The 13,491-nt window shown below is 43.6% G+C and overlaps 1 protein-coding gene across 6 annotated transcripts in view; it reads left to right on the top strand.

Moving 5' to 3' along the window:
- LOC110506314 (protein kinase C and casein kinase II substrate protein 3) overlaps window positions 1-13,290 on the top strand; it is a 29,073-nt gene extending 15,783 nt beyond the window's left edge. For all 6 annotated transcript variants that reach the window (XM_021585842.2, XM_021585841.2, XM_036963519.1 and 3 more), the window contains 9 exons: window positions 396-488; window positions 1,150-1,306; window positions 1,953-2,188; window positions 4,316-4,471; window positions 5,340-5,515; window positions 6,469-6,589; window positions 9,249-9,382; window positions 10,416-10,579; window positions 12,051-13,290. In XM_021585842.2, the coding sequence (XP_021441517.2) occupies window positions 435-488; window positions 1,150-1,306; window positions 1,953-2,188; window positions 4,316-4,471; window positions 5,340-5,515; window positions 6,469-6,589; window positions 9,249-9,382; window positions 10,416-10,579; window positions 12,051-12,166 (1,314 nt within the window). In that variant the 5' untranslated portion in view covers window positions 396-434 and the 3' untranslated portion in view covers window positions 12,167-13,290. The remainder of the gene's footprint in view (window positions 1-395; window positions 489-1,149; window positions 1,307-1,952; window positions 2,189-4,315; window positions 4,472-5,339; window positions 5,516-6,468; window positions 6,590-9,248; window positions 9,383-10,415; window positions 10,580-12,050) is intronic.
- Window positions 13,291-13,491: the final 201 nt, after the last annotated feature.

The raw sequence follows: 13,491 nt of genomic DNA, 5'->3' as shown, positions 1-13,491 counted from the left end.
AGACTCATTAGCTCTGTGAGGAGAAGCTATGGGGCCTTTTCTACAGACTAAGGATGTGGCGTAATGCCAGTGGATCGCTTCATCAGAAAATACATGAAAGTTAGCAGAGTCAGGGTGAAAAGAAGGGGGAAATTAAAAGTACTGTCAGTTATTTTCCTAAAAAATTCTGCCCAGCCACTGCTCTTGTATTAACCCTATGGATGCTTGCCAAGTAGGGCAGTAATTTACTTTTCCCTTGTGATGACATGGTAGTTTCTGCTGTAGCTTTTTGGCAATTTCCCTGCATTTTTCTCTTGAATTTGACTCCCAGACTTTTGAGTGGGTTTCACATAACTATATCCAGCTCTGTAGTCCATCGACAGTCTTACATGTTGTTCTCCCCTCGGTTATAACAGATAGCCGCCATCATTCTGTGCTGTAAAGGCGACCCCGAGATGTCTTCCAATGGAGACCTGCGAGACGTCGGGAGCTGCGAAAGCTTCTGGGAGGTAAGCTCAACAACTACACCCCCTCAGGGCTGCCAACCCTGTGGCGCTGACCAATCTAGTGTGGAAGTAGGACTACCACGGGACTGCCCCCCTCGGGCAGCCTTCCATCGTTTGCATGGGCAACACACATAATGAGTCCCTGCTGATTTATATTTCCATGCCCTAGCTATGAGGTTCCTCCCCCCATTAGCTCCTCTTTTGCCCCACCTCATCAGGCCTGCCCCATCAAGTTATCACTTGCTCTGAGGGAAACTAGCAGCAGTAGTCACCTGCTCTGTTGGCCTGTGGCATTCCCATTTAACCAGCAGACAAATCAGTCTGATTTTTGTGTGCTATGTTGACAGGTACAAATTGAAATTTCAGTTAATTTTGAATGGTTTCATAGATATGTACTACATATCCTCTGCAGCAGTCAACAAAATAAGCTGAGGCATTGACATCTAAGTCTTGACATTTTCTGCAACCTAAGGCCCCTCTGGATGATTGTCCAGATGTTCATGTGCTTTCTGTAGGCAGAGGTCAACTGTGGGTTGTCAAATTTTCCCAGTCTTCTCTCGAACTGTTACATTTTTCTAAACCACAAGTCAACGGCCATATTTCCACGACTTTCTCCCTATGTAGCAGGTCTTTCTTACACAAGTATATGTCCATCTTTACTTAGCCGGGGCACTACAAGAGGACGGTGAAGCGTATCGACGATGGACACAAGCTGTGCAACGAGCTCGTCAGCTGCTTCGCGGAGAGGGCCAAGATTGAGAAGGGCTATTCCCAGCAGCTGAGTGACTGGGCCAAGAAGTGGAGGGGCGTGGTGGAGAAAGGTGAGTTGGCCTGGTAGTGGGGTGACGTTTTAGTAAAAAATAACATTTCCTTCACCACATTCCTTAAGATATTGTACTTTTTACCCCTTACATTTTCCTTGACACCCAAAAGTAGTTAAATTTTGAATGCTTTGCAGGACAGGAAAAGTCCAATTCACTTATCAACCGAACATCCCTGGTCAACCCTACAGCCTCTGGTCTGGCGGACTCACTAAACACACATGCTTCGTTTGTAAATTATGTTTGAGTGAGCCCCTGGCTTTCTGTAAATAAAAAAAACAAGATGGTTGTGCCATCTGTTTTGCTTAATATAAGGAATTTGATGTTTTTACTTTTGATACTTGAGTAAAAGTATTTGGTTTAAAATATACTTAAGTACAAGAAAATATCTTTTGACTTTACTTTTTTTGGTTACAACGTGATTTCATTATTTAATTAGTTTTGATGTCCTAACTATTATTCTACAATGTAAAAAAAAAATAAAGAGAAAAAAACCTTGAAAGAGTAGGTGTTCTATAACCTTTGACCGGTAGTGTAGGTCATTTCTCTGGTTGGATAACGACTTGACTCTCATTGAATGACATGGAGCCATGTGTTATTGGTGTGAAACGTGTCCGTTAACCCTGTGACTTCTCTCTACCTGAAGGGCCTCAGTATGGCACCCTGGAGAAGGCGTGGCATGCCTTCATGAATGCTGCTGATAGGCTGAGTGAGATCCACATGGAGCTGAAGGAGCACCTGGCTGTGGAGGACAGCGACAAGGTCCGTAACTGGCAGAAAGATGCCTTCCACAAGCAGATGATCGGAGGGTTCCGGGAGACAAAGGAGGCAGAGGAAGGTTTCCGCAAGGCACAAAAACCCTGGGTTCGGAAACTGAAAGACGTGAGTGTTGCTCTACTCATTTAGCTTTTTTTTTTTACCCGTTTAATCTTCATACATCATCAACCCTGAATGACCAATAATAGATCAGTTGTACATATTGTTTTGATTTGGCATTTTATTAGGATTCCCATCGGCTGTTGCGAAAGCAGAAGCTACTCTTCCTGGGGTCCACACCAAACATGAAATATGACAAAATACTGAACATTAATGTTGCTTATCCCGTGTTGTTCAGTTGATAGAACATCTATCTTGCAACGCCAGAGTTGTGGGTTCGATTCCCACAGGACTGAAAATGTTTAAAAAATTATAATGAATCATTTAATTGACAAGAACATTCTCATCCATTTTAAAATGGCACACAGCCTACATGTGTATATGTATCGTATATATGTGTGGACACCCATTCAAATTAGTAGATTTGGCTATTTCGTCTACACCCAGGTGTATAAAATCGAGCACACAGCCATGCAATCTCCATAGACAAACATTGGCAGTAGAATGGCCTTACTGAAGAGCTCAATAAGGTCATAGGATGCCACCTTTCCAACAAGTCAGTTTGTCAATTTTTTGCCCTGCCAGAGTTGCCCCGGTCAACTGTAAGTGCTGTTATTGTGAAGTGGAAATGGCTCAGCCGCGAAGAGGCAGGCCCCACAAGCTCACAGAACGGGACAGCTGAGTGCAGTAGCACATACAATTGTCTGTCCTCGGTTGCAACACTCACTACCAAGTTCCAAACTGCTTCTTCTAGAAGCAACGTCGGCACAATAACTGTTCGTCGGGAGCTTCATGAAATGGGTTTCCATAGCCGAGCAGCTTGTGATCGCCATGCGCAATGCCAAGTGTCGGCCGGAGTTGTGTAAACCTCACCGCCATTGGACTCTGGAGCAGTGGATACATGTTCTCTGGAGTGATGAATCACGCTTTACCATCTGGTAGTCTGACGGACGAACCTGAGTTTGACGGATGCCAGGAGAACGCTACCTGCCCCGATGCATAGTGCTAACTGTATAGTTTAATGGAGGAGGAATAATGGTCTGGGGTTGTTTTTCATGGTTTGGACTAGGCCCCTTAGTTCCAGTGAAGGGTATCTTAACGCTACAGCATACAATGACATTCTAGACGATTCTGTGCTTTGGGAAAGGCCCTTTCCTGTTTCAGCATAACAATGCCCCCGTGCACAAAGCAAGGTCCATACAGAAGTGGTTTGTCGAGATCAGTGTGGAAGAACTTGACTGGCCTGCACAGAGCCCTGACCTCAACTCCAGTGGACACCTTTGGGATGAATTGGAACTGGAATTGGAATTGGAATTGAATTGAATTGAACTGGAACGCCGACTGCGAGCCAGGCCTAATCGACCAACATCAGTGCCCGACCTCACTAATGCTCTTGTGGCTAAATGGAAGCAAGTCCCTGCAACAGTGTTTCAACATCTAGTGGAAAGACTTCCCAGCGGAGAGGAGGCTGTTGTAGCAGGAAATGGGGGACCAACTCCATATTAATGCCCATGATTTTGGAATGAGATGTTTGACGAGCAGGTGTCCACATACTTTTGGTAATGTAGTGTAATAATGGCTCTATATAATACTATACACTTTGAATTTGTGTCAGAGCTGTGTGTTAGTTGAATATGCAAACAATTAGGAGTTTTCAACACTGACTGTGTCACTACTTTCTATAAACAGTCTCGCCTCAAGTCTTAGCCAAGAGAGACTATTTATATTATCCCTCTGATTACAATGAAGCGCAAGATGTGTCGCTCTGTTATGGGCCAGCTGCAGCTTAACTAGGTCTTTCCTTGCAGCACTGGACCACGACTGGACAATAATCGGCATAAGACACAACCTAGAGCCTGCAGGACTCTCTCTTTGGAGTGTGGTGTGAAAAGCATTTTATTTATTATTGACAGACCTTGCCCCATCTTTACAACCATTCAATCTATATGTTTTGACAATGACCGTTTGCAATCTAAGGTAACACCAAGTAATTTGGTCTCCTTGATTTGTTCAACAGCCACACCATTAATTACCAGATTCAGCTGAGGTCTAGAGCCTAGGGAATGACTTGTACCAAATACAATAGATGTGTGGTTGGTGGTGGTAGTAAACAGAGGAATTCCTCTGTCCAAGGTGGAGTCGTCTAAGAAGAGTTACCAGCAGGCCCGTAAAGAGGAGAAGACTGCTTTGACTCGCGAGTCCCATGCCAAGGCGGACCCCACCAAGTCGCAGGAAGAGGTCCGCAAATTTACAGATCGTGTTGAGAAATGCAACCAGGAAGCAGAGAAGGTACTGAAACTACACATATGTGAACAATACGTGTTCATCTAGGTAGTCATCAGGTTCCATAACATTTGTTAGTCAAGAGGTTTGAGGTCATTTCGTTTTTTTTCTTACATGCTGTACTTTAGCCCATGAACACAAGTAACAAGCCAACCTCTTGAGCATTCAATATGTTATTTGTACCAGCCTTATAGGTTCAGCTAATGGGACCGTCCAGTCTAAATAGCGGGGTCGGTGGAATTGGCTCAGTGCAGCTACAAAGCTTTGTTTTAGTTGGGTGTGCTGTCTAGAGGCAGCCTGTCATCAAGTGTGAAATTCTGGGTGGGGAAGCACACACCGACGTGCCTTTTTTAAAAATAAAAAAACATAACTGTTTGGCGGGATGAGGCTTGAGGCGGGATGAGGCTTGAGGCGGGATGAGGCTTGAGGCGGGATGAGGCTTGTCAGGTGGCAGCCTTGCAGTGACGAGCAGAAAGACTGAGCTATTTTTTTTGTTGTTGACTGGCTGGATCTATGGAGGCTGTTAATTTTCAACTATGTCTGAGCTGTAGGAAGTGCAGCGTAAGGTCCCATTTTGAAGTTGAGTTAGTAATCAAAAGCTTTCCTATAAACCGAGCTCCACCTAATTTAAAATGTAGGGATAGTTTGTAATTTATACAGTAAATCCTGAAACTAGATTTTGTCGGTTTACTTGCCCACAGCTAATCTCGTGAGACTACACCCCATAACGAACAACATTAGCCACACCAAAGCCAGGAAGTCTTTCAAATGTATAAATATTTCAAATGGTATAATATTTTTGCACGTGAAGATGGCGATTCTGTGTCTGAAGCTAGATGTATAGTTGGCTGTGTGTCTGGTTTTTCAACTCCAGGCGAAGGAGCGCTACGAGAAGGCTTTGGAGGAGCTGAACCGCTGCAACCCGCGCTACATGGAGGACATGGAGCAGGTGTTTGAGATCACCCAGGAGGCCGAGAAGAACAGGCTGTGCTTCTTCAAGGAGGTCCTGCTGGACATTCACAAACATTTGGACCTCTCCAGCAAGGATGGGTATGACATTCACACCTTCTGCTGACCTAGTACCTCGACCCTTGTAAGTCAACTGTCAAATATCTTGGGGGAGGTTATCATTTTTTGTTTTCTGGACACATCTAGTTATAGTTAACAAACATACATCTTGGTTCACAAATACATTTCTTTAAAAATCAATTCTCCGTGTCTTGAGTTGGGTACTGGGTGTTCTTTTCCGCTTACAGGTATGGTGTTGAGACCTTAGTCATGTTTTACAGTTGCATAAATTGCTCAAGATTGAACAGTAAACTTTGAGCATGGGAATCTAATACTGCAACTATTTTGTAGAATTAGCCTACGTTTCTGTTCAACAGTATGTGTACACAAGGAGGGAATGTTCAACTGCCGGTGTTGTCCATTAACTACCAGTCTTTCATAACAGGTCCTTACTCTATTTAGACAAGGGCCAGGTGACCATGGAACTGTTGATGGTTGGTCTGGCCTTCCGGCTGAGCAAATATTCAGTGGAATTTTGCCACATTCTTATAGCTTGGTATGACCAGAGATTGAGACGAACCTAGTAAAGTAAGAGTTGATCTATGGGTACGACTGGATAAAGTCCACCAATCCTGCAACAAAAACACCCTCAGTCACACATTCCAATAAAAATGTTACTGTGACTTTAGTTTTATTTGTGGAGCTCAGCATATCCTCCCCTTTTTAAAAAAAAAATGGTACAAAGTTTTTTTTTTTTTTTTTTTTTTTTTTTTTTTTTTTTTTTCCCCCTATAATGAAATGTTTTTTCAAACGTGTGCCCTCATTTTTCCACATACCCCTGTTATCCGGTGTATTTATACCCAAGATGTCCGCATTAGATAATTGCGCTTTGCATCCCGTACACGTGTTGATCCCATCTTGCTCACTGACCACAGTATTGTGTTGAGTGCGGGTAATGTGACTCCAGTGATTAACAGAGGGAATTTGTCCCTTAGATTCAAGGTCCTGTACCGTGACCTGGGCCAGACCATCACTGCAGCCAATGACAGCGAAGATCTGAGGTGGTGGAGAAACACCCATGGACCTGGCATGAGCATGAACTGGCCACAGTTTGAGGTAAAGGACATTGTCTGTCTAACCTTTATGTAAACAAATTGTCTATTGACTTTGATTGAATGTGAGTTACAATGCAAATTGCAAGCTTATAATAATAAATATGTTGCCTGTATTTACTGATTATCAAATAGTATATACACTACTCAAAAAAATAAAGGGGACACTAAAATAACACATCCTAGATCTGAATGAATGAAATATTCTTATTAAATACTTTTTCTTTACATAGTTGAATGTGCTGACAACAAAATCACACAAAAATGATCAATGGAAATCAAATTTATCAACCCATGGAGGTCTAGATTTGGAGTCACACTCAAAATTAAAGTGGAAAACCACACTACAGGCTGATCCAACTTTGATGTAATGTCCTTAAAACAAGTCAAAATGAGGCTCAGTAGTGTGTGTGGCCTCCACGTGCCTGTATGACCTCCCTACAACGCCTGGGCATGCTCCTGATGAGGTGGCGGATGGTCTCCCGAGGAATCTCCTCCCAGACCTGGACTAAAGCATCCGCCAACTCCTGGACAGTCTGTGGTGCAACGTGGCGTTGGTGGATGGAGCGAGACATGATGTCCCAGATGTGCTAAATTGGATTCAGGTCTGGGGAACGGACGGGCCAGTCCATAGCATCAATGCCTTCCTCTTGCAGGAACTGCTGCCACACTCCAGCCACATGAGGTCTTGCATTAGGAGGAACCCAGGGCCAACCGCACCAGCATATGGTCTCACAAGGGGTCTGAGGATCTCATCTCGGTACCTAATGGCAGTCAGGCTACCTCTGGCGAGCACATGGAGGGCTGTGCAGCCCCCCAAAGAAATGCCACACCATGACTGACCCACTGCCAAACCGGTCATGCTGGAGGATGTTGTAGGCAGCAGAACGTTCTCCACGGCGTCTCCAGACTGTCACGTCTGTCACATGTGGTCAGTGTGAACCTGCTTTCATCTGTGAAGAGCACAGTGGCGAATTTGCCAATCTTGGTTTTCTCTGGCAAATGCCAAACGTCCTGCACGGTGTTGGGCTGTAAGCGCAACCCCCACCTGTGGACGTCGGGCCCTCATACCACCCTCATGGAGTCTGTTTCTGACCGTTTGAGCAGACACATGCACATTTGTGGCCTGCTGGAGGTCATTTTGCAGGGCTCTGGCAGTGCTCCTCCTGCTCCTCCTTGCAAAAGGCGGAGGTAGCGGTCCTGCTGCTGGGTTGTTGGCCTCCTCCACATCTCCTGATCTACTGGCCTGTCTCCTGGTAGCGCCTCCATGCTCTGGACACTACACTGACAGACACAGCAAACCTTCTTGCCACATCTCGCATTGATGAGCCATCCTGGATGAGCTGCACTACCTGAGCCACTTGTGTGGGTGGTAGACTCCGTCTCATGCTACCACTAGAGTGAAAGCACCTCCAGCATTCAAAAGTGACCAAAACATTAGCCTGGAAGCATAGGAACTGAGACGTGGTCTGTGGTCCCACCTGCAGAACCACTCCTTTAATGGGGGTGTCTTGCTAAATGCCTATAATTTCCACCTGCTGTCTATTCCATTTGCACAACAGCATGTGAAATTTATTGTCAATCAGTGTTGCTTCCTAAGTGGACAGTTAGATTTCACAGAAGTGTGATTGACTTGGAGTTACATTGTGTTGTTTAAGTGTTCCCTTTATTTTTTTGAGCAGTGTATGAAACCCCAAATTATCTGCCAAAGAAATGTTGTAAAAGGTGTTCATATAATTAAATCCTCCCCATAGAGCCATATTGAGCTCTTGCTTGAACTGTTAGTAAATTCCAATTTGGGATGACACTGAATGGGCCCTTGTGTGACATGTGGACCTGAGTTGGTTCTGGAATACTGTAGTGTGTTCTCTGAGCTAAATGCCTGCTCTGACCACCCCACACACAGCTCAAGGTTCCTAAAAACTGACCATTTTAAAACTGCTCCTCAGTCACTACCTTCACTCTGGTGCACATGCAGGAGGCAATTTTTCTATTTTGTGGAAAATTCCAGCTACTGTGAACACAAAACAAATCCTCTACTTCATAATCAATTTAAAGCTGGCGATAGCTGGCTGGCACGCAGGAGCGTGTTGATCTGGAAACCGGCATTGGTTTACAGTTCCAGGCAAAGCCACTGACGCTTGAGGGGAGTGAGAATGAGGCAGCTCTCCTCTGTCGCCTTAGGAATCTTTTGGCATTCCCGCTGGTTTCACCCAGACACAGGGGCCCCTTTGTCCTGGCTGGGGAGCAGCATAGCTCTCTGTAGTGGATCTGGCACTAGGCACAGGGCTTCAAAAGCCCTCTGGTTATTTAGTATCATCCCAAAGATGATGCATCATAATGTGACTGGTGAAACTGTATCCTCAGTCAACTGTTTTATTGTGGTGTATTTTGTTTTCTCCATCTTTTCATTTGTATGGTGATTTGTTTTAGATTACAGGTCTGCGAGGTGGCTGTTCTTTTGTGGTGTTTTGGGTGTGGTTTTTGACTGCATTGATAAAATAAAACAGACTAGGCCAGATGAATACAATAGATATTTCAGAAGCCTCTGTATGTGTGAGAAAACGATATGTTACCAGCTAGTGATAGTTAGAAAACATTAAAATAGTTCCATGCTTTTTAAAGTCTCACATATAAATATAAATAAATACATGTTTGTCCAGGAATGGTCTCCTGAGTCAAACCGCTCCATCTCCAACCAGAAGGGGAGGAACAGCCGGGCGGAGGATGTGGTCACCCTGACCAACATTGTCCCTTCAAGCGAGGAGGCACCCCAGACCCCTCAGGAGACCACCAGGTAACTGTGCGCTCTGTGACCTGCACATGACCTATCCGCCCTGCACTACCACCGTAGCTTCTGTACCACATGAGTTGTTCAAATGTAGAGCTAGAGATGACTCTTTATCCGACTGCACCACTATTCGTTTGTTCTTCTCAGCTTTAGGACAGGTACTGAACAATGTTAGTGTGTTGTCTTTCCTCTTCTATAATACAACCTTTTGAATGGAGCAGGAAAGACTGGGAATAATAGTTGTGGAGCACGTTATCTTGTTGTTCTGACTCACTGTTCCCACGGGACAATGGATGTTTGAGGAGTACTTTGTAATGAAGAATTAACATTGGTACTTGAGGCCAAGTTTTCTTCTTTTTTTTTCAATAACATAACAAACAAAAGGATGACATAGTTATTGTGTTAACTTCCTGTTGGTTTGCTCCAAAGACGTATACCTCCGAGGTGTTTCAACTCCAATTATTCCAGCTTTTCGAAAAAACTGTTTGGCTTCTGCTTCTATATTTGTCTTGTCTTCTTAACTCCATGTGGGACCACGGTTACCAACTTCCTGTATCAGAGAGCTGCTGCCTCTAATTAGTGTTTGTACTAGTGCTGAGTCAGAGGCCTTGTGCCTGTGCCCGTGTTCATGTGTTTTGAATTGAACCTCCGTATTCAGTTAAACATACGTACACCAGTCACAGATGTTCTTAGTGTCGCTCTAACTTGGCGTGTGAGCACGGAGATCAAATGAAGGTATATTGATTTAATGTGTTGCCTTTGATCAAACTTGTTGGGGGGCGGGGACCTGTGGTCGCTACCACCCTATGTTGGTTAAAGTTATTGCTACAGTGATATAATGAGAATACATGGCCCTGCGTTACAAGACATTTTGTTTGATTTCTGGTTGCAGCCTCCAATGTATAGTTTGGAAGAGAAAATGACACATTCATTGTTTTCTTCATACCATCCTTGTAGGACTACACAAAGTAATAGATTTGTTATACTAACCCTCTGCCCCCCCCCCCCCCCCCCCCCCCCCCCCCTTTCCTGTCAACAGAGGGGTGAAAGACTACTCATCAGACTGGTCTGACGAAGACATCCCCAAAAAGGTCATCGCCGCTAATGGGTTAGAGAAGGAAGAGGAGAAGGTAGAAGGTGTACGAGTTAGAGCGTTGTATGATTACACTGGGCAGGAGGCGGATGAGCTGAGCTTTAAAGCAGGTATTAATCTCTACTAATGCCTATTAATGTCACTGGACATCAACACAGACACAAGGACCAATGTCTGCAAGGCAGCCACAGCTCACTTTGTCTTGCTAAACCAGTGGCGTAGATATTAATTCACCATTTGTTTGGGGAAATAATAATAATAATTTGTTAATTTGGTCGAAACATGTTGAAAATTGAAGGACAAACAGTGGGAGAATTAATACAAGTGTGATTTACACATGAGCATCAGATTTGAATACAGCAATATCATTTGTATTTTGATGGAAATGATATGTATTGCATAGGATCAGCCTTGGTTCCCTTTGGTTTGATTTATTTCCTATATATATGTCCTATATGTCCTTGATATAATTTCCATAGGATATCCTGTTTGAAACATTGTATTTACAGCTTTGGTTGAAGATTAACGTCGAGAATTAGGATGAGTAACATTGAAAATGGATGTGTATATAATAAGAATGCAATAAAGGGTGTGTCAAGCAAAATGATTATCAAATGATACTCATTTTTAAACCCAACACTGCAGGTAAGTGTTGCAATTGATAGTCATGACGATTATGGTTTTTGAAATGTCTATGAATTACCTTGAACTGAACCACGTCATTTGTCGAGACTTCACAAAATGTACTTGTTTATCCTAGATGATTCCTGCCAGCTAAAAGGCACAGGGTAACGTTGTCTGTTATTTTGATTAGCAGTTAATTCCCATGATCACGACGACCCCCCCTTGTTATGCTAGTGAAAATAAAGCTGTCGTTAAGGCAGTGCTTGGCCCCTCTGATTGGTGGGGTCACACTCAAGTCTCCCTCCCAGTGGAGCTTAACCAGCCTGAGCCCCCATTAGAGCCCAGTCTAACTGCGAGCTAATGTCCTTTTCTGGGGGGGATCTCCTAGATGTCTACACAGAGGGAGGGGGGGGGTCGTGTACCCTTGGATTTGGAGAGGATATTGGATGATAGAAGTTGAAGTGCCCATGTAGAGAGATCTTAGAAGACCTTACTTTAACACTGTGGCCTTGCTTTTGGTCTACTTTGGTTCCAGTCTTGAGGATCACAAAAGGCCAAATGATTTGAGACTGGGTAGAGGTTAACAATCCTTTGGAGAAGAAATAAGCCTTCGCACACTAAGCTTTTGCTTTCTAGAAGAACACCTCGGACTAAACTAAGAGGTGATATAGTCGATAATTAAGTAATTTCTTTTGGATGTGGTGAGAACATGATGTACACCGGTAATTATGTTGCCGCCTTGAGGTGGTCCCTGTAACAAAGCTGAGATTCAGAAGTCCAGTACATTACATTAATATGGATGAATTATGGTGCATGTAATTGCACTGAGAAGGTGTTTCACACTCCCAGCAGGTGGTGTCAGTGGGAAATTCCAGATATGCATGGGACTGGATGAAACAGTGCAAGTTGTTATTATTAAGCATGTTCCCCTGTGCTTTCTGCTCTCTCATCACTCAGGTGAAGAGCTAATGAAGATGGGCGAGGAGGACGAGCAGGGCTGGTGCAAAGGGCAGCTGGCCAACGGAGATGTGGGCCTTTACCCTGCTAACTACGTCCAGGTCGTCACATCCTGATGACCCGCCCCCTTCCTGGGCCCCCTCCAAAAAAATGCAGCCAATGGTACCACAGAGTACAGACGTCATGAGAATTACTGACAGCAACACCAGTGCAGACAGTCCCCCAGAAGACTGGATGTGCTTGTTGTATTTGTTGAGACAGCTGTTGCTCTTAATTTCAAGAATAATGAAACTGGAATACAGTCCAAATGTGAAACTGTTTCCTTAACTACTAGAGGATTAATAACAAGAATGGAGGTCATTATCCCGTGGAACTTATCCTCTGTGAGAGAAATAACCAGTACAGTAGTGCCTTTTGCAAAGGATACCAGGGAAGGATGTTTGCAGAGCTTTCCTCTGTCATGTGACTGGCAGCATTCGGCAGTGGTTTAGGCTGGGTGACAATATGAGCGACCCCTGGAGGACAGGATCGTTCGTACACAGCAAGTTAAATGATCACGAGAGGGTGCCTCTGCAAGGATGCAGAAACGATCTCACGCTTCAGTTGTGCATCAACTTTTGACATTTCACTAGCTTTCACTCGAGGCACAATTCAAGTATTTATTAAGATGAGATGGTATGCACAGTTTTTCACCTGTTACTCGCGGTTTCTTTACAATATGTTGTGTACTTCACATGTTAATTTTCCCTAATGTTTAGTATGTAAAAGTACGTAGATACCCTTATCAATATTATATGTATGTTTGGGATCGTTAGATTAAGGTTACAATGCATTCAAACCCACATTGGTTCGATGTGCTTGCTTTTTCTCTGTCAAATAGCCATACTTGTGTGACATGAGGGATATGAGAGTAATTCCGTATCGCAAATTTTTACCTCCAGTTAGACTTTTATTAGCATTTTAATTTATTTTTCTTGTTTAAATCATTTTTAATATTTTTTTGCATATGAACTAAACCAACTAAACCAGGGAGACTAAGACTTGTATACGTTTATTTAAACCTGTGGGAAGAAGTGATGCAGGTGTGTACAGCTATGAGACTGTTTTGAGGGCAATGTAAACATGTCTGTCTCCACTGCTGTGAGCTCACTGTGAACATGGTTTGACATTAAACTTACTAACAAGCAACAAGCTAATCTATGTACAATTCAGAAATAAACCATTTAAAATCCGATCCCAATCCACCAGCTGAATTATTTTCACTTTTTAATCAAGTAGTATTGTTGAATGGATTCTTGTGCTTGGAAATGAGTTGTGAACCCAACAACCATCTGTCTGGAGATTGAATATAAAAAGTGAAATGAAATAAATATCAATTTCTCATTACACATCTACACGGACCAGGTGAATCCAGGTGAAAGATATGATCCCTTATTGATGT

Source organism: Oncorhynchus mykiss, chromosome 26 (assembly GCF_013265735.2).
Source record: "Oncorhynchus mykiss isolate Arlee chromosome 26, USDA_OmykA_1.1, whole genome shotgun sequence".
Lineage (NCBI taxonomy): Eukaryota > Metazoa > Chordata > Actinopteri > Salmoniformes > Salmonidae > Oncorhynchus > Oncorhynchus mykiss.
This window is presented reverse-complemented; position numbering and strand designations above follow the sequence as displayed.